At 48.2% G+C, this 27,505-nt stretch overlaps 1 protein-coding gene across 2 annotated transcripts in view; it reads right to left on the bottom strand.

The window, feature by feature from the left end:
* Positions 1-26,774, bottom strand: part of PCSK6 (proprotein convertase subtilisin/kexin type 6) — a 186,251-nt gene extending 159,477 nt beyond the window's left edge. For both annotated transcript variants that reach the window (XM_027570880.2, XM_027570881.2), the window contains exon 1: positions 26,478-26,774. In XM_027570880.2, coding sequence (XP_027426681.1) covers positions 26,478-26,759 — 282 coding nt within the window. In that variant the 5' untranslated portion in view covers positions 26,760-26,774. The remainder of the gene's footprint in view (positions 1-26,477) is intronic.
* Positions 26,775-27,505: the final 731 nt, after the last annotated feature.

The raw sequence follows: 27,505 nt of genomic DNA, 5'->3' as shown, positions 1-27,505 counted from the left end.
TTGTCTATAAAAAACAAATAGCAAATATTAATAGGGAAGTACTGAAAGCATTCTCTGTAAAATCAAGAACATTATCTATAAGCAATGCTTTTATTGCTCATTATACTGAAGGTACTAACCAGCACCACCAGCAATAAATAAGTAATTAGCTTAAGTATTGCTCAGGAAGAAACAAAGCTAACATTATTCATTAGTGAAATGACTACATAGGAAACCATAACATCTATAGACAAATTATTAGAAAAAATAAGGGTGTTTATAGCAGGGTGGCTGGATATAAGGCCAATATAAAAAATAAATCCACTGCATTTCTATACACTAGCAACAACTGTTAGAAAGCTTAAGGTACCTATACATTTAACAAAAGATGTGTAAGTCCTATACATAGTAAATTATTAAACTTTACCAAGAGATATTAAAGGAGACTTAAGCAAATAAGTATGCCATATTCATGGATACGAAGACCTCATATCATAAAGACATAACAGATACATCAAATAGATTTATATATTAAATAACATTTTAGTCAAATTTCTGACAGCGTTTTTGTCTGGTTTGTGGAACTTGTCAAATGGACTCAAAGTTAATATGGAAGAACAAAGGGCCAAGAATAGCCTAGATACTCCTGAAAAAGAACTCGCTCTACAAGATATCAAGCCTTATCATAAAGCTACAGTACTAACGTTTGTGAGGCACTGCATCAGAGACAGAGAAACTAACCCATGGCACAGAAAAGAGAGATAAAACCCATACACATACAGAACTTGATTTATGCTGGTACATCAAAAGTGAAAGGAAGGACTTATCATCTGATGCTGTTGGGAAATTCCTATGGGGAAAAAAATTCCTACTTTTCATGTAATGTATGGTGATTAACATAGCATAATAATAAAAAAAAATTCCTACTTTTCATCAAACACAAAAACAAATTTGAGCTAGATTAAGTACTTAAGTGTGATAAAACTAAAACTTTTAGGACATATGGAAGTGGGCCAGATAGCTCTATTTGCCCCTCGAAATCTACTTTTCAACTTCCTCCTCCGGGCTCTCTGCCCCAGGAACGTGGACTCCAGCAGTGGGTTCCTTTGCCCTCTGGCTGTGGGTTGGGTTTGGTAATGAACTACCCTGGGAAGAGATCAAAGAGAGGACAGAGGAGAGTGAAGATGTCCTATTGACTCCCCCGACCCTCCCTATAGGGTTACTTCGGGCTAGAGCAGGCCACTGCTCTTCTTAGGGCACCCTGTCAATACAGTCTCTTCTCTTTATTCTTTTGGGGCCATGGGATGGAAAAAACTCTGCTATTAATAGTCCCTGGTAGTTTCTTGAAACAATGCCCACACCTTTGAAGAAGGTTAATCTACCTAGTAACTCTCCTCAAAGGGTTACCCTAATTTGAGTGTGTCTTACCTTTCTGATTGAGACCCTGACAGATAAAGTCATCGTTACTAGAAGTGGTCTTAAGATAGATCCTCAAAATTGGACTCTGGGATTGGGTTGTGCATATATTCCAAGAGCACTGGGATCATCACCTTGCTGAGGGCAGGGTTGTGTGTGTGTGTGAATAAAGATAATCCACAGCATTTGGATTATATGCAAAACCAGAGCGTTCTTGATTACACATAGTAATACATGGGAATGAAATACAGGAGGAGGGTGTGGCAACAGCAACTTTTAAAGGCTATGAGGTCAGATAGCTTCTGCATATGGCCTTACAGAGCATATATAGGGGAAAAAAGAGAAATAAGCTAAAAACAATTAAGAGCACATCCAGAGAACCAGAGGGCCCCCATGGCAGCCCCCAGAGTGTGATTTTAAAGTTCCAGAGTCAAAAAGCTGTGGAAATGCTTGACAGTCCTAGGTCTCTTACAAGTAGGAAGGATGGGGAAGAAGTGGGCCCATCAGACATAGGCAGACACGGGCTGCAACAGAGAACTCTGACCTCTTTTGTCGGCATACACAACCCTCATGCCAACTGTGAGGGAAAAGACCTCTGTGAAAAAGCCTTGCAACGGCTGCTACTGGGCTGCTGCCCTTTTTCCTTATGACCCAGTCCACACCCCTCGCTGCCCAGACCCATAAAATGAGCTGGATCCTAGAGGTCCAGCATCCGCTTTGGGAGGAGAGGGCTATTGGGCCCCGCAGGAGCCTGGAATATGTGTCAGAGTAAATTTGATGAGCGTGCAAGGAAGGAGGGTGAATGTAAATAGCCCAGATCTGAACGAATTTGAGGACATGGGTGGTTTCCCCACCATGAGAGTATTTCATGTGTAACTCAGATACCTAGGAGGTGTTTACCATCTATAAGATTGGCTAGCCGACATTAAGAATGAACAAAAACCAATAGCTGGTGAGGCCAAACTGCTGGGACTTTCTGATCCCTGTGGAGCAATGGCTCGCCAAGTTCTAGCAAGCCTCTAAATGCTGCGGAGGGCTTGTTAATTAAACCCCCATTTCTGGACTCACCCCCAGGGTTTCTAAGGAAGTAGGCATGTAGTAGGGCCCAAGAATTAGCATCTCTGCATGGTCCTAAATGATGCTGCCACTGGTGGTCAGGTGGGAATCGGGAGAATGGGAATGTTGGAGGGCTGTGTTATGTGAAATCTGCTAAGCTACCCCTACCAACTGTCCCTTTACCAAGAAGTTAAGAAGATTCCTGGACAAGGCACAGCAGCATCTCTAAAGAGCTCGGTGGTGGCTGCCCTTTCTATCCTGTGGATGACCAAGGGATGCTCCAATGGCCCTGGGTTCCTTCCCTACTGTCAATGGGAACCATGGGATCCTAAGAGGCAGAGGCCAGTGGTAGGTACAACTGACAGAGGCAAGGAGGGTGGGATGCAATGATGGAGTATAATTGATATGCTAAGAGAAGAGATAAGATGAAAATATCTACAAGTCTCCATTATAATCAGAGAAGGTAGAAAAGTTGGGGTCAGGGGAAGACAAATGCAAACAGAAAACATGATAGGTATTAATCTAATGTTACCAACAATCACTTTAACTGTGAATGGTCTAAATATACCATTTAAGGGGCGCCTGGGTGGCTCAGTCGTTAAGCGGCTGCCTTCGGCTCAGGTCATGATCCCAGGGTCCTGGGATGGAGCCCCGCATCGGGCTCCCTGCTCTGCGGGAAGCCTGCTTCTCCCTCTCCCACTCCCGCTGCTTCTGTTCCCTCTCTCACTGTGTCTCTCTCTGTCAAATAAAAAAAAAAAAATCTTAAAAAAATAAATAAATATACCAATTAAAAGAGAATGGAAGAATAGATGGAAAAAACAACAGCTTTTGTGCTACAAAGGGCACTATCAAGAAAGTGAAAAGACAATCTACAGAAGGGGAGAAAATAGTTGCAGATCACATAATTGAAAATGGACTTGAATTTAGAATATATAATAATAAAAGACAAGCCAATTATAAGTGGGCAACGGATCTGAACAGACAGTTCTTTAAAGAAGAGACACAAAAGGCCAACAAGCACATGAAAAGATGCTCAACAACATTAGCCATCAGGGAAATGCAAACCAAAACCACGATGAGCACTAAGGTGGGTACAATTAAAAAAAAAAGACATAATAACAAGTGTTCATGAGGATATGAAGAAATTGGACCCCTTGTATACTGCTGATGAGACTGTAAAATGGTGGAGCCATTTTGGAAAACAGCCTGGCAGTTTCTCAACATATCAAACAGTGAGTAATCATATGACTCAGCAATTCCACTCCCAGGTATAATCCCAGAGGAGTAAAAACATACATCCACACAAAAACTTGTGCATGAATGTTCATAGCAGCGTGATTCATAATGGCCAAAAAAGTGGAAACAACCTCACCATCCATCAATTGAGAGACAGACAAAGCATCCATATACTGGTACATCCATACTGTGGAATATGATTTGGAAATAAAAAGTATGAAGTATTGATACATGTTACAAAATGAATGAGCCTTGAAAACACACTAAGTGGAAGAAACCAGTCTTCTTCCAGAAGCCAGACCACCTACTGTGTGATTCCTTTATATGAAATGTCCAGAATAGGTAAATCTATAGAGACAGAAAGTTGAGTTGTCTGGGGCTGGGGTGTGGGGCAGAATGGGGAATGACTGGTAATGGGCATGGGGTTTCTTTACGTGGTGATGAAATGCTCTAAAAGTGATTGCAGAGATAGCTGCACAACTCTGTGAATATACTAAAAGCCACTGGAGTGTATGTTTTAAATAGGTGTATCATATGGTATGTGAATTACAACTTAATAAAACTATTATAAAAAAGAGAAAAGACTGATAATACAATTACATAAAAGTTAACTTAATTTAATCAGAAGACACCTATAAAAGTTTTTTTAAACATTCACAAGCTGGAAAATGCTATTTCCTACACTTGTAACAGACAAAGGGTTGCTATCCCCAATATATAAACCCAGTCATCCCATTCTAGGCAAGTGCCCAAGAGTCTGGTATAGGTGCACCAGAGGGTCATGTACAAGATTATTCTTAGCAACGATGTTCTTAATAAAAATCGCAAACTTTCACTGCCAGGAGAATGGACAGATTGTGATTTGTTGGCCAATGACTATTGTATCTTAGTGAAAATAAATGAACCACGGTTAAACAGGGTAGCTACAATGTGGCTGAGCCTTAGAAACATGATGTTGAGGGAGGGGAAAAAACCAAATCCTAGGCCACGGGTTCTCATACATCATTTTTATAGAGCTCAACAACAAAACTGAGCAACGCATCGTTTAAGCGTATTTACACGTGCGATGCACCATTTGGACAGCCGTCACCCTATGGAGCTGGACAGGTAATGGCCAGGTGGTGTTAAATTAATTAAACAAGGAGGCCATTAGACTGAGGTGGTTCTGATTCCTCAGCAGCCTACATAAGCAAACCAAAACCTAAGCCTGTAAATGCCTCAAGGCTAAGAAATCAAAACCCAAGGACAGCCAATCACAAACAGCCAACAAGGCAACAACTTCGGCTACAGCCAATCAAATCATTTCTTTGCTTTGCTTTGGCATCTTCTTCTCTCTTGCTCCTATCAACAGGGCATTCTGGTTTGGTGCTGCTCCATTCACATAGGTTTTTGCTCAAATGAATTCTTAAAATTTTTAATATGCCTCGTTTAATCTTTTAGCAGTGGTAAGATAGAAGAGAAATATACAGGTAATACTGATGATCGTCTAGTTTCTGGGCTAGGTGGTGGCTTCACAAGCGCTATTATTATGCTTTTTATAAATAACATGTGGGAACTATTTTCTATGTATCAACTAACATTTTATTTTTTTTAATAAAGATTTTATTTATTTATTTATTTGACAAGAGAGAGACACAGTGAGAGAGGGAACACAAGCAGGGGGAGTGGGAGAAGGAGAAGCAGACTCCCCACTGAGCGGGGAGCCCAATGCGGGACTCGATCCCAAGACCCTGGGATCATGACCTGAGCCGAAGGCAGACACCTGATGACTGAGCCACCCAGGTGCCCCTCGAATAACATATTTTAAAGATAACGAAGTAGAAGTATGTGTGTTGTCAGCTCTGGTTCTGCCATGTCTAATCTGAGGAACTCACTTAACTTCTATGTGCCTCAGTTTCCTTATCTGCCACCTGGGGGGCAGGGAGAGGTACCTACTTTGTGGGGTGGCTCTAAGGAGCAAATGAGAATTTCCGGCCCAGTAAGAGTTTACCATCCTTGTCATTGTCCATATTAATCATCCTCACAATCATTATCCCTAGTATCATCGCGACCCTCACCATCCTCATCACCATTATTATCCTCACCATTCTCCCAGCCTTCTCTTCACTATTTTCCTTTGGAAAGTGGGAGTGATCCCCCACTGCCCAGTCCTCCAGTTTCACTTGCACCCCTGCTAGATAATTCACCACATTCTACTGGTATATGGTTATTGGTACAGGCATGTCCCTTGCTAGAGAGCATCAAGGGATGGGACCACCTGGCCTGTCTTGGGCCCCTCTGCATTCCTCACAGCAGTTAGGTCAGGGCCTGCCCCTCACTGAATTGCTGCTTCATCTGAGCAACATTAAGAGGTAATTTCTCTCTTGTGATAGATAACACAAGGCTCTCTCCTCCCCCTCTCCTTCCTGATCAGCCATAAGATAGTGGGAGCACACTACAGTCACTGTGAAGCGTGGTTGGCTGATCCTACCTCTTTTTTCAACAACTTCTCCACTGCCCACCCTTCTAGAGAGATTGTAGAATCTAAAATCCTGATTTCTCAGACTCCCTTGCAGCTAGCAGGGCCATAGACATAGTTCTGCCACATGAGATGTCAGCACAAGTCCCTGCGGAAGGTGACCCTTCCTGAACAAAGAGGGAAAGACCTTCACTCTTCGACCTTTTGCCCCCCAACCCTACCTGGAACTTGGGCATGAGGCCTGAAGGTGCCCCAACCACCATGCCATGGCCACCAAGGCAGAGACCTCCTGCTGAGTGTGGCCGAGTAGACAAAGACACTGCCAGGCAGAGCGCCAACCAGGAGGGCCCATTTCCAGACCTGCTGTGTGAAAGAAAGGACCCTGGCCACCATCTTCTGGATTTGCATCTGAATGCATTCCTTGTGACCATCTGATAATGCCCCAAAATAGGTGGCACAGGGTGTATTATTCCCCAGCAGCATGCCACCTATCGGCTCTCAGAAGAGGAGCTTACAGATTACCAGTTAAATTGGATTACAGCAATTTGATCATTCCAAATTTCAGCTCTCCCATCAGAAGCTGGGCTGTGACTCCAGGGCTCTACAAGTACATAGCATTGCCCAGTGCCTCCAAAATCCAATACGGAACCAACCCAGGCAAAATGTGGGGGAGAGGGCTGAAAGGGGTTCTTGGAAATGGGGGTGACCACCCACCCTCTGGGCCCTGCACCGGTGGTCCCGGCGTGGATGGTGTGAGGCTGGAGCATCTGTCACCGAAGGAGGCCCACTTCACACCTGCCCTGATAACGACTGACCCCCTCAGTTACACAGAGTCTTAAGTCTACACTGTGATCCAACAGCCAGATGAGAACACTATTTGGGTAATGATCATTACAATCATACTTTACAGAATGAATATATGACTCTACATCCGGAGACATTAAGTGACTCGCCAAATGTTGACCAATTTATAGACAAAAGTGTTGGAATCAGAATCCACCTCTTCTAATTCCTAAGTCTGTATTTTTGCCACTGGCTCTGTCTGCAAGAGCTACCAGATCGAAACAGCCCTATAAAATGAAAAACACACATGTCTTCTTCATGCATCATGGGGAAATTTGGCTATTATGGGGGGGTGGGGAGCAAGAGAAGAAAAAACAACCGGTCCCCTGCCTCCTTGCTCCCAGAGTCCCATTATGCCTCTGGCTCATTTAATTAGGAGAGTCAGTGTTCTGTGCAATCCATCCTGAGTGATGCCCAGACTAAGAAAAGTTTGGAAAAATGCGTAAAAAAATCTAGCATCTCCAGGCACCCAGTTCTCCTTTGGAAATGATCGCAGACATGGGTCAGCTATAATTAGTAGGCAAATGTGCACTGTGGAGAGCGGCTCCAGGCCCTCTTTGGCCATGTTCAGGCAACAGACCACTCCTTCATAAGCTCTATGTGGCTCCCAGATGCCCACATAGGCTAACTGACATGGAGAGTTGCATTTAATCCAAAGTCTTGTTTATCCTCAAGAGAGGATCATTAATTAGTTCCAAGCAAGAAGGCTCTCTTTTGCATCACTGGTGGTGGGCACAAGCCCAGCTGAGTATGCCAGGAGCTGAGATGGGCACCTTCCACGTGCTGTGAGCCAGGCACCTCACTGGGAGTGAGCCCATGAGCATGCCCTGCAGCCTGGGATGTCCTGGCTTTGTAAACTATGGCTCATTAGCTCTTTCTTCCTTTTTTTAAGATTTTATTTACTTATTTGAGAGAGAGAGAGAGAGATCACAAGCAGGGAGGAGGGGTAAAGGAAGAGGCAGGCTCCCCGCTGAGCAGGGAGCCCCATGCGGGACTCGATCCCAGGACCCTGGGATCATGACCTGAGCCGAAGGCAGACGCTTAACCGACTGAGCCACCTCATTGGCTCTTTCTTAGCCTGGCTTCACTTCTGCCCTTCCCATCCTAAACTTTTCGCATCCACGAATCTTCTCCAACCTGCTCCCCCTCAAAAGATGAAAGGTTAAAAGAAGCACCCTATTTGCAATCATCTCTGGGTCACCTTTTACTAGCTCTGAATCTGCCTCCAATGCCTGACATTGAAAGGACATGTTATTTCCCTCCCTTTTGGTATTAATAATCACCACAATGATAATATTATTAGCATTAATATGCGCTGAGTGTCTGCTTCGGGCCTGGCGCCGTTCCAAACGTTTGATTGTTGGAGGTGCTGATAACTTCCACTATTTCAGTAGAAATTGCTGAGGCCCAGAGAGGTTGAGTTACCGGCACCTTCTTTCATGCCTTAATGCATTAGATTTTCATCTTCGAGGGTAGTTGCGTTGCTTTCCCTTTTGAGTGTGTGTTTTTAAACTCCTTACTTTAAGGAATTCTCATTCATTCATCTCATTCATCAATTCGTTCATTTGAAAGCGCTCGTTTGATTCCAGGCTGTCTGATATATGTGGCCGCTTACTTTGTGTCTTGTCCCATTAATGTGTTATCACGGGGATCAAAAATCTCCCGTTTTATATGCAGGAAATAAGGCGCAGGCAAATTATGGCTATTTACATATTTTATCATATTTGATACATTTTATTTAGCCAACTCCTCTTAACGCATATTATTTAGTTTTATTTCCTTTTACAACAGTGACATTTTATTTATTTGTCTCTATAATGTAATTAGTGTAATCTCTGTCTTTGTTTTCCCCTTGAGTCAATTTAACACTTTCTCCTTTTCATTATGAAATATTTTTATGTTTCCTTCCAAGTCCTCTCCTCACCAACTCCTTCTTTTAATTCACTTTCCCTGTGCCGTGTGCTCGAAGACGATTTTATTTCAGAAAAATGTCACATCTTCCTCTCGGTACGGAGACTCTCGTCTCATTTTACCATTGTTCTCTATTTTAGCTTAATGTCCTTTCATTTCTATTATGTGTTACGTGTTCCAAGTTTTATATCCCTCTGGCATTCATTTTAATAGAATTAGGAGAATCTATAAATAAAAGCAGCTTCTTAGAATAATGCTTTCATTTTTCTCCTCTCTCCCTACCCCCACTCCTCACACGTGCCCTAAATTTACCAGCAGACCAGGAGCTTCCTCTCCCAGAGGTTCTCCCGCAAGAGAACCTGATGGCTGAGTCTCTGCTGCACCTGGTCTGGGACAAGTCCCCGGGGGAGCACAGGGGCCAGGGGCCAGCTTAGGACACCCATCCATGAGGACTCTGTACGGAACGGCTGCTAAGTCCTGTTAGCTCTTCCATTCGACAGCATGAGGGAGGCTGCAAATTCTACATAAAGTCAATAATTCAAATCCCAGAACTAGAAAAACACTGCAGAGCAAGACGAGAAGATAATTAGCAGGCAAGCAACTCAGACGACCATGGCCGTGCCAGGGGTATCTGCTGCGGGCTTATCTTTCCTCTGCAGGAAGGTCCTTAAACTGCAGGACTCCGCTCATTTACATTTACTGGGATGCTCCTCCCCAGGGCTGAATCTTTCTGTCCCTGGAAAATGAACAACTGAGGGGCTCAGGGAGCCAGTCATCCTTGCAAATGCCAGTGTGACCAGAACATACATTACAAAAGCCTATGTCCCTCCCAAGTCAGATTCCACGGGGCTTTCTTTGATGACCTCATTTGCCCCATTAAATCCCTAGGCTCTTAATCCTCATCTCCAAACACAAATTTATAAGTATATGTCTCCAAGGACAGTAGATTTCTCCCAAATCCATCCTATCCCCACCACTACCCTAGGAATCTTTTTCCCCCAATATTTTCTTCTGCAATTTTTCAAGCATACAGCAGAAGAGAAGGAATTGTACGGCAAACACCCAGATACCCACCACCTTGAGTCTACCATTAACGTAATTACTACAATTGCTCTATCCCATTTCTCTTCATCTATCCATGTCTCTCTCTCCATCTGTCCATCCATCTTATTTCTGGTGCGTTCCAAGGTAAATCTCAGTATCAATATACTTCTCTCCTAAAGACTTCAACATACACATCATCATGGAGGGTTCAGTATTCACTTATGGCTTTTCCCCTTTGAAGTAAAACTGACATATGATGAAATGAGCGAACACTCATTGTACATTTGTTGTTTTGCTAAATGTTTATACCTACATAACCCAAAGCCCTAGCAAGCTATACAACTTAGCCAGCGCCCCAGAAAGCTTTCCCATGCGCCTTTTCAGCCCATTTCCACCCCTACAGATTAGTTTTTTATTCCACTACACATGGGTTTTGCCTGTTCTAGAACTTGCTATAAATGGAATCAGATAACTCTTTGGTGCATGGTTTCTTTTACTCTGTATTATGTCTATGAGCTTGTCCCTCCTGGTTGTCTGCTCCTCTTTCTTGCTGAGTAAAGAGGGCCCATTACATGATACGTCACATTTATTTATCCATTCTCCTACTGATGGACCTAAAGAACTTAAAAAATTATGATAAACAAGCTGAACGTTCCAGAGACAGAACCTCGGATTACAGAGAAACTTTGGACAGGGGGACAGGCAGACCGGGGACATGCTTGGGCCAATGGAAGCACCTGTTGATTTGATTCTCTTACCAAAACACCACGACCTGCCAGGAAAGCCAGAGCACTGGTCATAGCAGTCAACACATTGTCCGCTGCTATGGAGAGTGGATGCGGAAATCAAACTGGGCTCGACAGTAAGGAACCTTCCCCAAAAGCCCTCAGGACAAGGACACACCATGTGAAATGGACTTGTTAGGTTTGGTAAGATGGCTCCTCCCACCCAGCGGCACCCATCATCCCTATGATCTATGATCTTTGAGCATCTCTTTTGTGCCCACAGTGCAGGCAGAAACACAGCCCTGCCTTAAGACTTGTAATTCAATCCCTACAGCCTGACCACACGATTCAAATAAAATCTAGACACTGAGGGGAGAAAAGTGGTGGTGAGTGCACACACAGGTTCCCCTTGGCTTGGGGGGCGAAAGATCTCTTGGTGGCAGCACCCGGTCACTGAAAGACTCCTCCCAGGAGGTCAGTGTGCAGGAGCAACTCAGGGAGGCCGCTGAGTAGCCCTCGGCAGGAAGGCAAATGCAGGCTGGCACAGCCACGGGCACTGACCAAGTAAGTGCAAAGCACTGTAAGTGACTAAATTCAGGAAAGGAACCAAGGGCTGGAAGGTAAAACCAACTTTCAGTAACGCAAACAAATTGGCTTGAAGATAGGCTTTTCTATAGTTTTATGCAGCCACTGAACTTCTGACACGATTAGAAAACAGAACCATATCCAGCGGTCTTTGTGAGTGAATATCAAAAGGGAAAAGCAGAAAGATTCTCCTAGTTAGGTTTTGGATAGGTACCTTTTTAGAATAGGAACGCCATTAAGACATGGCTCACCATTATGTGGGTGGCCCCCCCACATGAGCCTTATAAAGATGGTTAGGGGCTTCTAGAGTTAGGGGATCCATATCTACCTCTGGGGGGTTGTCTGGATTTGAAGACTATTTTCTGTGAGAAGGAATCAATTTGGTTTCACAATGTTCCTGGTGTGGCCAGATATCAGAGGAAAGTAGAAAACCACATTTCTTACCACATTTCTTGTAAAAGTAAAAAAAAAAAAAAAAAAAAAAAAGTAAATCCCACCCTCCCACGCCCACCCCCAGCCCTGGCCCCACAAAAATAATCCCAGAAAGGACGAATGAGCTCATTTTGTATAAGAACATGAAACTGCAGGAACAGAAAGCATTCATTCCCACAAATGGGCTTTTGCATCTTGCGCTAAAAAAGAAAGGGTTGTGAGGGTCCTGAATTGGCAAAGTTGTGGTACATAAACTTGTTTAAGCCACTGAAACAAATCCTGCTTCTTGTTCGTGGCTAATCGTGTCATATTCCTGCAAACGAGAAATTAAGAGACGTGTGTTAAAAAGACGGTTAATGAGCTCAGTCGTGAACGGTTACTTTGATAGCAAGATAGAAATAAGGTTTCTTTTCTTTTTTACAGAAATTAGCTTTATCAAGGGGTTTTTTCTTTTGTTTCTTTGTTCAAGTTTAAGAAAACAGCAGAAGATCAAGATGTGTGTTAGCCCAAGGGCAATGGTGGCCAGAAGTGGACTTATTTTTCGTGCTCAAGTCTTGTCCTCCGACAGACACACATAAATAAACTCTGGCTGGAACAAGGCGGCACAGATCCAGGTACGTGGGGTCTAACAGCTACAAACGTGCACGCCTGTGCTGTGACCCTCCTAGAGGACACGCGGCAAGCTAAAGCTGGTGCCGAGGCACACATCCCTGGAGGCGAAGCCAGCCCGACGCATCTCTGCGGCTCACTACCGTTCATGGGGCCAGGCTTGGAGGCAGCCCCCAATAAACAGCCTGGATAAAAGAAGTGGCAAATGAATTCCTCTACCCTCTAAAGGCATCAGGGTGCTTGCTGAGCTCTTGCTATGCCCCCATTTTTTTTCCTCTCCTTTTCCTTACTGTGCTGGTTATTGTCCCTTCTCTGCCTTGCCCTGTGCCCTTCCAACAACCCCACCCGGACCCCACATCTTGAGGGTCTGGCCAGTGGGCGGAGCCCGATGGAACCTGCCTCCTTTGCAGCTCCAGCTCCTAACAGTGCTCTGCTAGCCTGTTTTCTCCCTTGGTCCTTTCGGTTCAAGGTGAGTAGCAGCTCCCCACCCCTGCTGCTGGTCTCCAGGTGCCTCAACACCTTTGGTTGGTTCCCCGTTCCCCACTCGCACCTCTGTAACTAGCCCCTCATGAGAGTCTCTACCTAAGCCAACAAGGTGAGCTGTTTTCCAACAGGATGCAAACGGATGTGCTCAGTCGGGATCCACCCGTAAAAACACCGTTCCTTGTTTTTCTCTCTGTAAAAATCAGGTGGGCCCTCCAAGGTGTGGCTCAAAGCCTTCCCTGAACTTCCCAGGTGAAAAGCAGCTCTCCTCTCTTCTATTATCCTAAAGCATCTGGCCCCCGTCTCTACATTAAGTTCACTGTTCCTCACTTAAGTGCCTGTCTGTTGTAGGTAAGGACCCTGACTGAACAAATTATACTCACTGAATTATACCAAGTGACGAGCCCAAAGCCTTGCAAACCAATAAAACTTCAGGTTCTACTTCAGAAAACAAGCAACCAAAACCCTCTAAATAGTGTTCAAAGAAAAGTGACAGATGGGAGAAATATCTGCAATGTATTTACAAACAAGAGATTAATATCCACACTATAGAGACAGCACCTACAAATCATTAAGATAAAAGAAAAATAACCCAAATGAAAAATGGGCAAAGAATGCAAATAAGCAATTCAGAGGAGAATTAAAATGACTAATAACTTTATGAAAAGGCATTTAACTTTAACAGGAATCAGAAAAAAGCAAATTAAAACAACCACAAGACCTCATTTTCACCTGGAGGACCCAGCAAATACTACGACAATTGATAATCTCCACCCAAGATTAGTGAGGACCCCTCATGCACTGCTGGGGGCGGGGTTGGCACCGCCTTCCTGGAGAGGCACCTGCCGATGTCTAACGCCACATAACATGCATATGTACTTTGCCTCCACAGTTCCCCAATCTCTGGAGCCGGAGCATCTTGGCTCAAATCTTGACTCTAACACTTCGATGCTGTGTAACTATGGCTGAATTACTCAACCTTTCTGTGCCTTGGTTTCTTCATCCGTAAGATGGGGATAATAACAGCACCTATTTCATAGGGTTTCTAAGAAGATTAAATGAGTCAATACCAGGAAAACACTTGGAAAAATATCTGGCACATAGTAAGGGCCAGATAGGTGTCTGCGATGATGACTTATTGTTATAAGTATTACTTGGTCTTGTTATTATACATCGTACAGAAATTCTCATAGGTGGGCACAGAGAGGCATGAATAAGGATGGTCACCACAATGTTGTTTATAATACCAAAAAAAAAAAAAACCCAAAAAACAAAAAAACAAAACCAGAGGCAAATCAATGAACATTAATAGTTGCACTGGTAAAATAGCTTAAAACTTTTAAAATAATGGAGTATATCAAACTCCATACCCAAAGAACAAATAATCCCATCAAGAAATGGGCAGAAGACATGAACAGACATTTCTGCAAAGAAGACATCCAAACGGCCAACAGACACATGAAAAAGTGCTCAGCATCACTCGGCATCGGGGAAATACAGATCAAAACCTCAATGAGCTACCACCTCACACCAGTCAGAATGGCTAAAATTAACAAGTCAGGAAATGACAGATGTTGGCGGGGATGCGGAGAAAGGGGAACCCTCCTACACTGTTGGTGGGAATGCAAGCTGGTGCAACCACTCTGGAAAACAGTATGGAGGTTCCTCAAAAAGTTGGAAATAGAGCTACCCTATGACCCAGCAATTGCACTACTGGGTATTTATCTCAAAGATAGAAATGTAGTGATCTGAAGGGGCACGTGCACCCCAAAGTTTATAGCAACAATGTCCACAATAGCCAAACTATGGAAAGAGCCTAGATGTCCATCAACGGATGAATGGATAAAGAAGATGTGGTGTGTATACACACATACACACACACACACACACACACACACACAGGAATATTATATAGCCATCAAAAAAAGAAATCTTGCCCTTTGCAATGACATGGATGGAACTAGAGGGTATTAGGCTAAGTGAAATAAGTCAATCAGGGAAAGACAAGTATCATATGATCTCACTGATAGGAGGAATTTGAGAAACAAGACAGGATCATAGGGGAAGGGAGGGGAAAATTAAATAAGACGAAACCAGAGAGGGAGACAAACCGTAAGAGACTCTTAATCTCAGGAAGCAAACTGAGGGTTGCTGGAGTGGTGGGGGGTGGGAGGGATGGGGTGGCTGGGTGATGGACATTGGGGAGGGTATGTGCTATGGTGAGCGCTGTGAATTGTATAAGACTGATGAATCATAGACCTGTACCCCTGAAACAAATAATACATTATATGTTTATTTTTTAAATAAAAAATAAAATAATGGAGTAGATCTCTATGTACTAGAGTAGAAAGCTTTCCAGGATATCTGGTTAGACTTAGGCAAAGCTAGGTGCAGAAAAACATGTTAAGCATGATCCCATTAATATAAAACAATAAAACCTTCACATACATGTGTGTTTCTGAAACAGACACTCCCATGTGAAAGTGTGGTGGCGTCTAGGGTAAGAAGGCCATTGGAGATGGGACGAGGGGAAGAAGATTTTGGAGTTTTGCTCTTTATACTTCTGCACTGTTTGAATCCTTTAGGATGGGAGAATATATAATACACATGTGGTTTTATAAAATAAGAAAAAAATGCTCAATAAAATCCTTGTGACTTGAACAAATGGTATCAAGTCCTGGACCATCTGCAAGGCCAGTGAGGTGGGATGGGGAGCCGTGGGGAAATGTGCTGGGCCACTGCACCCGGTGGAGGGGGCCAGACATGTCAGTGGGAGACAAGGCAGTGGCAGAACTCCTTCTGCCTCCCTGCACGGTGCTCACATTCCAGACCAGACTCCCCAACGAGTTGCAAAGAGTCCACTGACCTAAAATGTCAGGGGAAAGTTGAAGTAAGTATGGACCAGCCACTAAATGATGCGCTGAGCAGCCATTAAAAATTATGCCATAGAGGGGCGCTTGGGTGGCTCAGTCGGTTAAGCATCTGCCTTCGGCTCAGGTCATGATCCCAGGGTCCTGGGATCTAGCCTGCATCGGGCTCCCGGCTCAGTGGGTGGGGAAGACTGCTTCTCCCTCTGCCTCTGCCCCTCCCCCTGCCTCGTGCGCGCGCTCTCTCTCTCTCTCCCTCTCTTAAATAAATAAATAAAATCTTAAAAAAAAATTATACCATAAAGTAGTTCTAGGCTTGGGAGGTGCAAGGTACCAAACTGTACACTCCTATATGTAGAAGACACACATGGATGTGTGCGGCTGTGTGCACACACATATACACAATATGTACATACTCCTATCCAGATATATGCGTGCACACACATGCTCACACATGCATACACATGCACATACACACGCACACATGCGGTTTAAAAACAAAAATAATGAAAGGACATAGTCCAAACCGTGAACGGTGACTATTTTTGGGCAGGAGGACTTCCGATTTTTGGAGTTCTCTTTGTTCTTTTTCATGTTTTCCAAATATTCTACCTATGTGTATTCCTCTTATATAACACCAAGACAATTTAAGTAATGACAATTCTGTAATTTAAGTAATGATACCATTTTATAACTGGGCTGTGCCACCCTTCTGGGTGGGACGGCACAGACACCTCCCTGGGTGCCCCTTCTAGCCCAGCCCTCCATCTGCCTGGACTTAATGAGCTGGTGAGCCCCACCTCAAGCTCCATGGCCCGCTCAGGTGTCGCCAGCTCTCTGGGCATGGCCTGTGAGTAATGCCTGGAATCCAAGTGGTCCAAGTTGAAAGCCTTGCTCTGAAATTTACTAAAGCTGCAGTAAGTGACTCAACCAGCTCAGAGCCTCCGTTGGCTCATCTGGGTCACTCCTAGGGCGCTGGGGTGATGATCAGAGCAGGGCTTCTTCATCTGTAGGGCCAATAATATAGGAGTTGGCCGGTGGTAGTTGTGCTGGGGGTACTGGAACGCAGTGACTCAGTTATACCCCTTCTAATGAAACACAGTCACCAGGTATATCTGAGAGGTGGTGGCGTGGGGGCAGTGAGTGGGACAAGGGCCTGAGGAAGCAGAGATGAACAAAGATGAGGACCACGAGACCCTCCCATGCCGTGTCTGTGCATGTGGTGGGTGGCAGGGGTTCAGCTGAGACCCTTCGTGGAGCTCCAAGAATACTGTGCTCAGGCCTGTCGGGAGCAGACAAGTCAGGAAACACTACTCTGACTAATTCTGAAGAACAGCATTCTCCAGGTGGACCATACAGGGAGTGGGCACCCAGGTTAGAGCGACTGCAACAAACAGCAGGTGCAAAAGAAAGAAAAAAGTATAGGGAAAGTTTGGAGAACTCAAAGGAGTGGCTGGAGCACTTGACAAAAGGGAAGGATTCTGGGTTGAGGCCAGAGTGGACAGGGCCATGGCCAGTGGATGTATCCCAGTTTCCAGCTCACAGGACAGAGGATGAGAAAGGGCGAGCCTTCTCCTAGCCCGGGGGAGCTGCGGGCCCTTCCCTGACAAGTGGATACCCCACCTGCCCCACTGTCCATCTTCCCAGACTGTCCATCCTGGAGAGTCTGACAAGATCATGGGAGTGGTCTCGCCCCCTCCCCCGCCCCAATGGGCAAGAAGGAGGTTCCGATTGAATGATCACAGGAGATCATCTCTGAAAAGTGCTGACACAAGTTTCTGAAACAAAGGGGAGAGCGTCTGGAAATCAAGGACCCTTCCAAAACCCCGCCTGCCACCATGGGACACAGATTTATCCACCCCTGAGGCAAATGCAGTCTGGCTCACCACCCGGCACTTCAGGAGTCTGATCCGGTTGGGCTGTTTCTTCCCACTGCGAAGCCAGATTCACCCAACAAGGACTCTGTAAGTGACTGATGTCAGCCAGCGACAGCAGTTCAAAGGCCCAAAGGAGGGGTAGGAAGCTGAAGCCGCCGGCCCCCCTTCTGGCCCCAATTCTGCGAGCAGGTTGTATACCGCCGGGGGGCGCCACCCGTTGGACCAGAGGCTTTTGGTCCCTGCAGGGAGCATGGTTGGTTTGCACCCAAGCAACCCAAGGGGAGACAATGAGACTGTTTCTTCCTCTCAGCAGTGGTACCGTCTTGACACTGAGGGCATTGATGGGCTGGTTACCATGGGAACCTAAGCTGCCGAGCCCATCCCATGGAGCATGAGGCTCCCTTCCAACAGCTGATGGCTATTCATCCCTGTTCTTTGCCGCACAGGACAGAGGGCCTTGTGCCTGCCACCGGGTCTTCCAAATCCTCCAACAGCAGAGGCACAAGGACATGGCGAAGATCTGGGATTTGACAGGATGACAGGACCCATCAGGTCTGAAGCCGCCGTGGTAGGCTGCAGGCCACTGCTGGGCCATGCTCCCCTTGTCGCTGACCTGACCTAGAAGCAAACTAGAGCATCACACAGAGAGTCGCCCCAGGCACGAACACAAGCACAAACCCAGGAAAGGCCGTCTGCTGGGTGACTCCAAAAAGAAAGGGATTAAAATGTAAAAAATGTGGGTGGCGATGGCTCAGCCAACTGATGTGGAGACGTAGGAGGCAACCTTGCTCCTTCGCCAGTGCTCACCACCTCCTCCACCGAGAGGTTCTTGCAAGGCAGAAGCCACATCTCTTATCTCTGAGGGGCCAGCACCAAAGAGAGCACGCAGCAAACTCTGAGTAAATGAGTGCATGTCCTCTGGCTGCCCTGGAGGGACCCCTCCGCCATCAGAGAAATGGCAGGACTGGAACCAATCTTCGAGAACAGCCTGGAGGACCGACAGTGGATTGACTTCCCCAGGAAGCCCAGCGCCCAGGGACAGAAACAGACAAGCCAGCAGGCAATGTCAGGGCACCAGGGCTGGGGACATCGGGCAGGACTGCAGATGGCTGGGAAGGACAAGGGGCTGACCAGGGGGGTAGGAAAGGCATCCTAGGTAGAAAGAACAGTGTAAGGAAACCTGAATGGAAGCAGGAGCACGAACTGGTTCGGCAGAGCTGGAGCCGGGGGCAGAGCAGAGAGAGGCCCTGTAGTAGGACACCCAGGTAAGAGGTGACAGAGTCCCCAGTCTGCGCTGAGCAACAGCTGTAGGAAGGCAGGGGGGGCCTGAGAGCCATCCAGGAGACCCATGAGACAGGCCGAGGTACAGACCAGACAGGAGGCATGGAGGAGGGGGGGTGGGGGGGAGGCGGTGGTGACTTCCAGGCCTCGAGCTCAGGCACCCAGGTAGATGATCCCTTCTGTAGACAGGGACCGCATAGCAAGGAGAAGGTCTGCAGCAAGGGATGAACAGTCTTGTTGATAATGTGCAGTTTGAGCAATGGAGTGTAGCATCCATCCTAAAAGGACTGGAGGGATTGGGGCATTTTCTTTTTTTCCTCCCAAACGGAGAGGTGTAAGTTTCATTTTCTTTTTTTTTAATTTTTCATTTATTTGGGGGGGGCACACGTGAGGGGAGGGGCAGAGGGAGAGAGAAGCAGACTCCCCGCTGAGCAGGGAGCCTGATGCGGAACTCGATCCCAGGGCCCTGGGATCATGACCTGAGCTGAAGGGAGATGCCTAACAGACTGAGCCACCTAGGTGCCTGGAGAGATGTTTCAATACTGATGAGAAGGCGCAAGTAGAACTATTCTGGAAAGAACAATGCAGACATGCAGCAGTGTGTGTGTGTGTGTGTGTGTGTGTGTGTGTGTGTGTGTGTGTGTGTGTGTGTGTGTGTGTGTGTGTGTGTGTGCGCGCGCGTGCGCACACATGTGAGCCAGGTGGAAAGAAGGAGAAACAGTGGCTAGTGGGGTCCACATAGGCTCTTTGTCAATGGCAGAAGATTGCTGAAAGGCTTTCTGGCCTGGTGGCTCACCCTTAGCTGAGAAACAGGGATGAGGGCCAACTGCCAAAGGTGATGATGGTGGAAGGGGGCTCAGAGGGGATGCGTTTGGGCCCTGGCCTATCAGGCACCGGTTTGTGACCTGCACAAGTCAGAACCTAACTGGACCTGAGCTCTCCTCATGGTTAAATAGGCCTGGTGCAAGGCTCCATGAGTGAGAACACCCAACACAAGAAACACTGGCTTGGGCACAAGCACGTGCCAGGGCTTCTGGTCAATGCCAAGGCCAAGCCACAGTCCGAGAGCCAGAAGGGAGGGGGAGGCAGTCACAATAAATATTACTCAGAAGCCCTCTGCATGCCAGGCCCTGGAAGAAGGGGGCGGTGGGGACACGTCAGCCACCTGGCCTGGGCTGGGGAAGATCAGAGGAACTACGTTTTAGAGGCAAAATCTGTGCACAGGCTCAGAGACCCAAAAGAGCCCAGGATGTTCTCCAGTGTATGAACAGTCCTTTGTGGCCTTTTTGCCACCCAAAGTCCAAGGCCAGGCAGAGGCCTCAGACAGGTTCTTCTCAGATGGGGCTCTCCACCCCATGCACCACTCTGTTTGTCATGTGAACACTTGGCTTCTGCCTAGAGAAACCCAAACCCTTCCAGTGGACCAGGCAGCTGATCCATCCCCTCGGGCCTGACTTTGAGTCTCCTCCTGGCCACCTGGCTCCACGCACGGTCACTCAGCTTCAGGCACCACAGCCCCGGTGGCTTACAAGGGCAGGCCACTCAACTAAAACCATGTCCACCTAAAACTGTCACCATCTGAAGGAAGATGTCAAATGCCAGCATATGAGACCAGGAGCTTTATAATCCCAATCTTGTCTGTACCCACCCACCTCACACCCAGAACCTCTCCCTTTCTGCTCCCAGGCCAGCCGTGCGCATGGCTCCTGGCTCAGACCATAAATGCAAGACAGCCTCAGACCAAAAATCAAAACCAGATAACAAGTTCACAGGTGACTGCTACTCTGAGCCTCCCCTTGTCCACCTTGAGCTCCCAACTCTCAGATCTCAGATAGAAACAAATGCTGGCCCATTATTTTAACACCTGGCTAAAGCTTCAGCTTGTTTTTTTATCCTAAGAACAAGCTGTCTGCAGCATGACAATACTCCCCTGCTGACAAGTGAATTATGCAGGCCCCCCTGAAATTCTGAGCCAGGTATGTCCCACTCCGTAGCTATTTTAAGCAAAACTATTTAAGGCAAGTTCAAAATCATTTAAGGCTCTTAGATCTTTTAGGAGCCCTGGCAGCCAGCCTGCCTTTTTATGTTCAGACTCAGAACCAACAAATTAGCTCAATACCCCAGGCAAAGCAAAAATGCAAGGGAAAGTATGGTGTCTAAGCGCCACTTTTAAGATAAACATCACCTCCAAAAGCTACAGATGCTGAGATGTTGTGATTTGGTTTGTGAGAATTTGTTGCCATTCCTTTTCTGCACTTGGAGTCATCAGCCTCAAAGGCTGCAATGTACATAGGTTAGAGTGAGGGCCACGTGGGCCCCAAGATGTTTTGAAGGAGAAAGAAGCCTGGTAGGAGAGCAGGGTTCCAGCACTCTGGGTCTGGCTCTGTCCAAACAGCCCTGTGATCCGAGCCAGGCCTTCTGGTTCCCTGAGTCACCAACTGCTTGACAAGCCAACTGGCCCAGCTCGGGCCGTCTAAAGCAGACGCTTCTGACCCCAGCCCACAGGCACCTGTGCGCCCACACAGACAGGCTTCAGATGATCCAGGAACACCATGACGTGTGCGTATGATGTGCATTTTTCTTTTTTTCCCCCTTGCACATGTCACATGTACCTACATATATGTGTATTTACATGCATATCTGCACACGTGTATGTTACTATATAAATTTTTATAGAAAAGCACAAAATGCTGAGACACAATTTTGTATATAATTTATATGTTACATATACAGATGTAAGTACCTACAGATGTATATTATGAACTAGAACACTGTGGATAAAATTTCTTCCTTCCTCTCCCAGTTCCTTCCCCTGCCCTCCCTTCTTAGAGGCTACCACTAACCTGAATTTGATGTAGATGCTTCCTACACATGTAAGCATTCATAAATAATATAGAATTACTTAGCGTGTTTTTTAGAGTTTACGTAAATACTACTGCACTGTGCATCTGCAATGTGCCTTTTCACTCGCCATCATTTTTGCCATTTATCTATGTAGATCCGTATCCGGTTAATGCCTTTTTCACTATTGTACAGTATTCCATCATGTGACTATTTTGATTTCATTCTCCATTCTTCTACTGATATATATTTAGGCTGTGTTTCCCTTCATTTAAAAAATGCCTCTGGGCAGCACTCTGCAAGGCTCCTTGCGCCCTCCTGCAAGATCATCTCTCTAGTGGAAGCCCAGAGGTGGACCCGCTGATATAATTCTACCTCACTGCTAAGTGCCCCATTGCTCTCCGAGGTAGTTCTACCAATTTCTACCGATCCCCACTTCTACCAGCAGCATCAGGAAGCTCCGTGTGCTCACATCCTCACCAACGCTTGATACGAACACTTCTCCATGTCTGCCAATCTGATGGCGTGAAGCAGTCTCTCTCTCTCGTTACTGCCTCACGTTGTGTTGCCCCCCCTAACTCCCAGGAAGGCTGAGCGGCTTTTCTCGAGTTTACTGGACCACTTGACATCCCTCTCCCAGTTTCTTCACCCTCCCTCCTCAGAGGCTACTACTAACCTGAACTTGAGGTGGATGCTTCACATAGGGCATTGAATTCCCTATACATACACTTCTCCATTTTTCTACCTGGCATTTCACTTTTACTTATTGACTTATTTGATTGCTTTTTATTTTATAAGATTTTATTTATGTGAGAGAGAGAGAGAGTAAGTGAGAGAGAGAGAGAGCACAAGCCAAGGGGGGAGGGGCAGAGCGAGAGGGAGAAGCAGACCCCGCCCCCCAGCAGGGAGCCTGATGCAGGGCTTGATCCCAGGACCCTTGTATCATGACCTGAGCCGAAGGCAGAGCTACCCAGGTGCCCCGATTTAAAGCTTTTTAAATAATCTATGCCCTAACCTGTGTGTTATATGCCATAAATACTTTTTCTATTCCATTATGTGCTTTTAAACTCTGTTATGATGTGTTTGTTATACAGAACTCTTCATGGATCAATCTCTTCCTTTATTAGTTCTTTTCGTGTCTCCTTTAAGAAATCCTTTCCTGTCCCAACGTCATAAAGGTATTCCACTCTGGTTATTTCTAGCTGGATTTACTGTTGGGTAGTGTGTGGTGAGGTCAGGATCTGATTGTTTTCCTGAGTCATTTCTTTCAGCACCACTGATTGAAATGCCCATCCTTCCTCATCCATCTGTAACTCTTCTGTTCGCACATACAAATTCCCACACCTGCCCGGGTTTGAGCCAATTCCACTGCTGGATGGGACCATCCCCGGGGCCAACGTCCAACTGTCATGATCACCCCAGCTTCATGGTAAGTTTTGCTCTCTGGCAGAGCACACTCCCCTCCCTTCTCAGGGTCATCTCAGGGATTCTGGGAACTTACTCTTCCATGTGAATTTTAACATACATTTGTATGATTTCATATCCCATATAAAACCCTGTTGGCACGTCAATGAAATTACATTGAATTTAGAGATTAATGGGGGGGGCATCTGATAATCAGTCCTCCCATCCATGAACATGGCTTATACCTCCATTATTCAGACCTTTTCTTCAATACATCTTTCAAATATTTTATAATCTCCTGGTAAGTTTCACATTTTTTCAAAAACGTATTCCTAGGTATCTAACGGCTTTCATGCTAGAGTGTATTATCATTTCTTTTATCTTCTCCAGAGCTGCTACTGTCGATCAAGCACCCTGTTCAATTCTGTGACTACTTATAATAGTCTCTAGGTTCTCTTGGATTATCCACATAGTTATGCCATCTGTCAATAATGATGTTTGACTCTTCCAAACTTTTTTTCCTTTCTTTTCTTTCTTTCCTTCCTTCCTTCCTTCCTTCCTTCTTTCTTTCTTTCTTCTTTCTTTCTTTCTTTCTCTCACATTGTGGTGCATTACCTAGGACCTCAAGTATCATGATGAATAAAGAAGTAAAAAAGAGGTTAGTTTGTCTGGTTCCTGATGATGCACATTTTTCAAAGAAGATCCACAGCCATGATCAATCCGAAAGTCCTCCATGTTCAAGAAAGGTGAATAACCTTTCACCTGAATAACCATCTCAATTACCTTTGCACCATGTAAAATACACGGAATCGGGTTATTAGTTGCATGAAAGGGAGTAAAACATTCGAACCAGACCTCAGAGCATCGCAAAGGCCCACGAGAAAAGCAGGGCTGTGTGAGTCAGGGCAGGTACCAGGCATAACACTAATTGCCCATTGAAGGTTTGGGGAAAGAGTCACACAGAGGACACTGAGACCAGAGAATGTAGCAGGAGACAAAGAGTGGGGAGCATAATTGTCGGAGGTGACACGCACTGTGTAGACACAAACAGCTTCCATGCCTGGCTTCCCCTCAGTTTACTTATCCATAAATCAAAGCTAATAATATCTACATCTTATTTATGAGTCACAAATTTTCCTGGCTGAAAAAGGCAAATAAGGTTTTTAAAGAGTTCTTATTGAGTAGGTAGAGGGTGGAATGCTCCAGGCCTTTTCCACATTAGTAGTTTACTTGGGGGAGGGAGGGAGAAAAGCTGGTTTTGGAATAAAGAGTAATAGGCTCTCCTTGAGTAATCTCACACACACACACCTCTGAGACTGCCCCGGATCCCCAACCAACTAATCCCCTCTGTTTGCAAAGGTCTCCACAGTGGCACCCCCACCCCCAGCACCCTGCCTCCCAAGCTGAGCCACCAGGCTACGTGCAGTCCACCCTGGCTGCACTGGACAGAGCTGGGGAGACATGGAGAGACTCCCCCAGAATGTCCCAGGTCGGGCAGGTACATACCTGAAGGAACCTCCCCCACGGGCAAAATGAGAACAGCAGACTGCGTATGAAATTCAACTCAGGCGGGTCGGACAGAAGTTGTTTCAAAGCCCTGGCATTTTTGATTCCGGTGGACAGGAACCATGAGGGGGAATCGCTGTGTGTGCCTCTCGTGGAAATGTCCAGGAGCCGTACAGTTCAAGTTCAGTACCCCACCCCCGCTCCTTTAATTATAGGAGCCAGAAGCCCAGGCACTTTGTAATTTACCGTGCAGCTCAAGAGTCACTTTTAGCTGAAGACAAATTGCCAGGCCACCTGGGCAGAGCAGTGAGGTGTATCAGGAGCCGGGGGGCCTTAGCAATCAATGGGGATGGAAGCCTGAGGACCACCTTCCTCGGTCTGGACCATCAGCCAGGGAGATTTAGGAACCACAGGCAGAAATGAAGCCAGTGCTGCCCAAAGGCAAAAACTTCAATCACAGGATGTCTGCAGAGACCTGAGCAGTCCATATAGACAGACAGATACAGATACACAAAAGACAGGATGGCATCCTCCCAGACACACTCGGACCCGCCATGTAGGTACAGAGCAAGCAGCAGACTCTACTTTTCCAGAAGGCCACACATTTCACATTAGCAGCGTCTGTGTGGGACTTTGGAGGCAGAAGAAATGTCATTTACATTAGGGCCACACCACACTTTGCTGGCTTCTGTCACGGATAATGATGAAACTAAATTTAACACTGCCTGACACCACAGTTTGAGTTATGAGCTGGCGCTTCCCGGCCGTTTCGCTTGATCCTCTAAGTGTATAGTTTGTAGGAGATTTGTTAACGGCGCTGAAAGGTCCCCTGGTGGGACAGCACATTTCAGTCCCCTGCAGCCCCTCCACCGGCCATAAACCAACCCTTGGCCCCACTGCCACTCTGGGGTTGCGGCAGGGGAAAGGAATCTGCCTTGGGGGTCCTTTGGAGTTATGCCACCTTCGCACCCAGGGCTTGTCCTCTCTTGCTAACCCAGTAATAGCGACAGCCCGGGCCGTGGGAGGACTCTGGGCTCACTGAGCAGGGTCGAGCCCTGGCCTGGGGTTTTGCTGCCGGCCAACACTGGATCTTCCCAGCAACTGCAGCCGGTATGACCCACACCGCCCCTACAGATGAAGAAGATGGGGAAGTGACTTGCCTAAGGTCATACAGCCAGTATGCGGACAGCTGCCATTGGACAGCTGCCATTGGAACAGCGACTGAAGCCGAGAAACAGCAAATTCCAGGGGCCTGGAGGGGTTTTCAACGCAGGACCCCCTCCCCCCCCCCACCCCCTCCACCCCCGCCTCCAGGCCCCCTGCGCCGGCTGCAGAGTCCTGAGCAGCCGGTAAAGCCTCTGACGGCTGCCTCCAGGCTCCGGCACCGGGCCGCCCTCCCTCCCCTCCGGGAGCCGCGGACACAGAGGGAGCACGGGCCACCGAGACTCTGGGCCATGCGCCTGTCAGCGCCGAGCGGCGGCCGGCAGCCCCGCGCCGCCCGTCGAGGGCAGCGGGGCCGGCGTGGCGGAGCCGGGGCTCCGAGGCCAGGGAGAGCGTGGCGGGCACTGAGGACAGCGCTCGTGGGCAGAGCGCGCGGCGCCCGAGACCGGCTCCCTCTCCCGCCCCGCCGGGCAGGTGCCCGCGCCGGGCCGCTCGGCCCCGCGGAACTGCCCCCCGGGGCGCGCCAGGCCTGCGTGGACGCCCCCCCAACCTCCGCGGGCCACCAGGTGGGCCCCGCCGAGCGTCCCCGGGCGCCTCGGTCAGCCACCCCCCACCCCCCGCCTCGACCGCGCGGGCCGAGCTGTTCGGGACTCCTGCCCGCGCGCGGCCGCGGCGGCGCCGCGAGCCAGAAGGAGGCGCCCCCTCGCGCCGTGCCCACCGGCGGCCGGGAAAGTTTTGGGCGCGCGGGGCCGGCCGCACTCACCTGGCCCAAGTTGAGGTAGCCGTGCGCCGCGGCCACGCGGTCCGCCGCGGCCGGGCCGCCCAGCACTTGCACTGCCCAGTGGTTGGTGTAGACGGGGCGCGGCGGCGGCGGCGCGGAGCAGGCAGCGGGCAGCGCGAGCAGCAGCAGCCAGCGCCAGGGGCGCGGCGCGAGCGGCCGGAGCCCGGGCCCGCCGGCGCCCCCCGCGTCCGCGGCGGTGGCGGCGGCGGCGGCGGCCCGGGGCGGCAGCCGGGGCCCGGGCGCAGGCGGCGCGCGCGGAGGCATGGCAGCGGCAGGCTCGCGCGGCGCCCGAGCGGCGAGTGCGCCGGGGGGTGGGGTGCCGCCTTTTAAAGCCGCTCCGCGGCGGGGAAGCGCCGCCGCCACCGCTGCGGGCGGGAGCGAGGGAGGAGGAGGCGGCCGCGGCGCGTTCCCGCCCGCGCGGCCCGGTGGCGCCCCTGGGCCCGCGCTCGTGCGGCCCGCACCGGGACCCGCCAAGCTGCGGGCCGGGCGGCGCGGGAGGCCCGAAACGCCCCCCACCCCCACCGAGGAACTTCTCGCAGACTTTTGGGGCTCTCTGGACAGGCAGGCCAGGGCGGCCCCGAGCGGCGGCCTTGGCCCCGCGCTCCACCAGGAGCCCCGAGGGCCCCAGGGGCAGCTCAGGTGAGTCTAGACTGGTGAGCTGAGGCCCCGGCGCCCTCCCACCCGTCGGGCATCCTGGAGGCCTCGTTCACCAGGTCGAGTTCAATCTCCTTTAAGGGTGGCCTTGCTCATCTCCGTGTGAGCTGGTGGGCTTGCAAGGGCTCTGGGTTCTAAGGGAAAGAAGCCACACGGAAAGGCAGAGTCATGGCCCGGTTCAGAAGGAGGCCTGATTGAAGAGGCACGTTACGTGGGGCAAAGACAGTTGACAGATTAGCCGGGTTCAGTGAGTGCGCAGGAGAAACCCACGGGTACAGCCCCGAGGCTACAGCCCACCTCGGGAGGCAGGCGGTACAGGTGCATCCCCAAGCTGTCCACTTCGTATCTGCGTGATC

Source organism: Zalophus californianus, chromosome 6, assembly GCF_009762305.2.
Source record: "Zalophus californianus isolate mZalCal1 chromosome 6, mZalCal1.pri.v2, whole genome shotgun sequence".
NCBI classification, from domain to species: Eukaryota; Metazoa; Chordata; class Mammalia; order Carnivora; family Otariidae; genus Zalophus; species Zalophus californianus.
The sequence above is the reverse complement of the archived record's forward strand: the minus strand, read 5'-3'. Positions and strand labels throughout refer to the sequence as shown.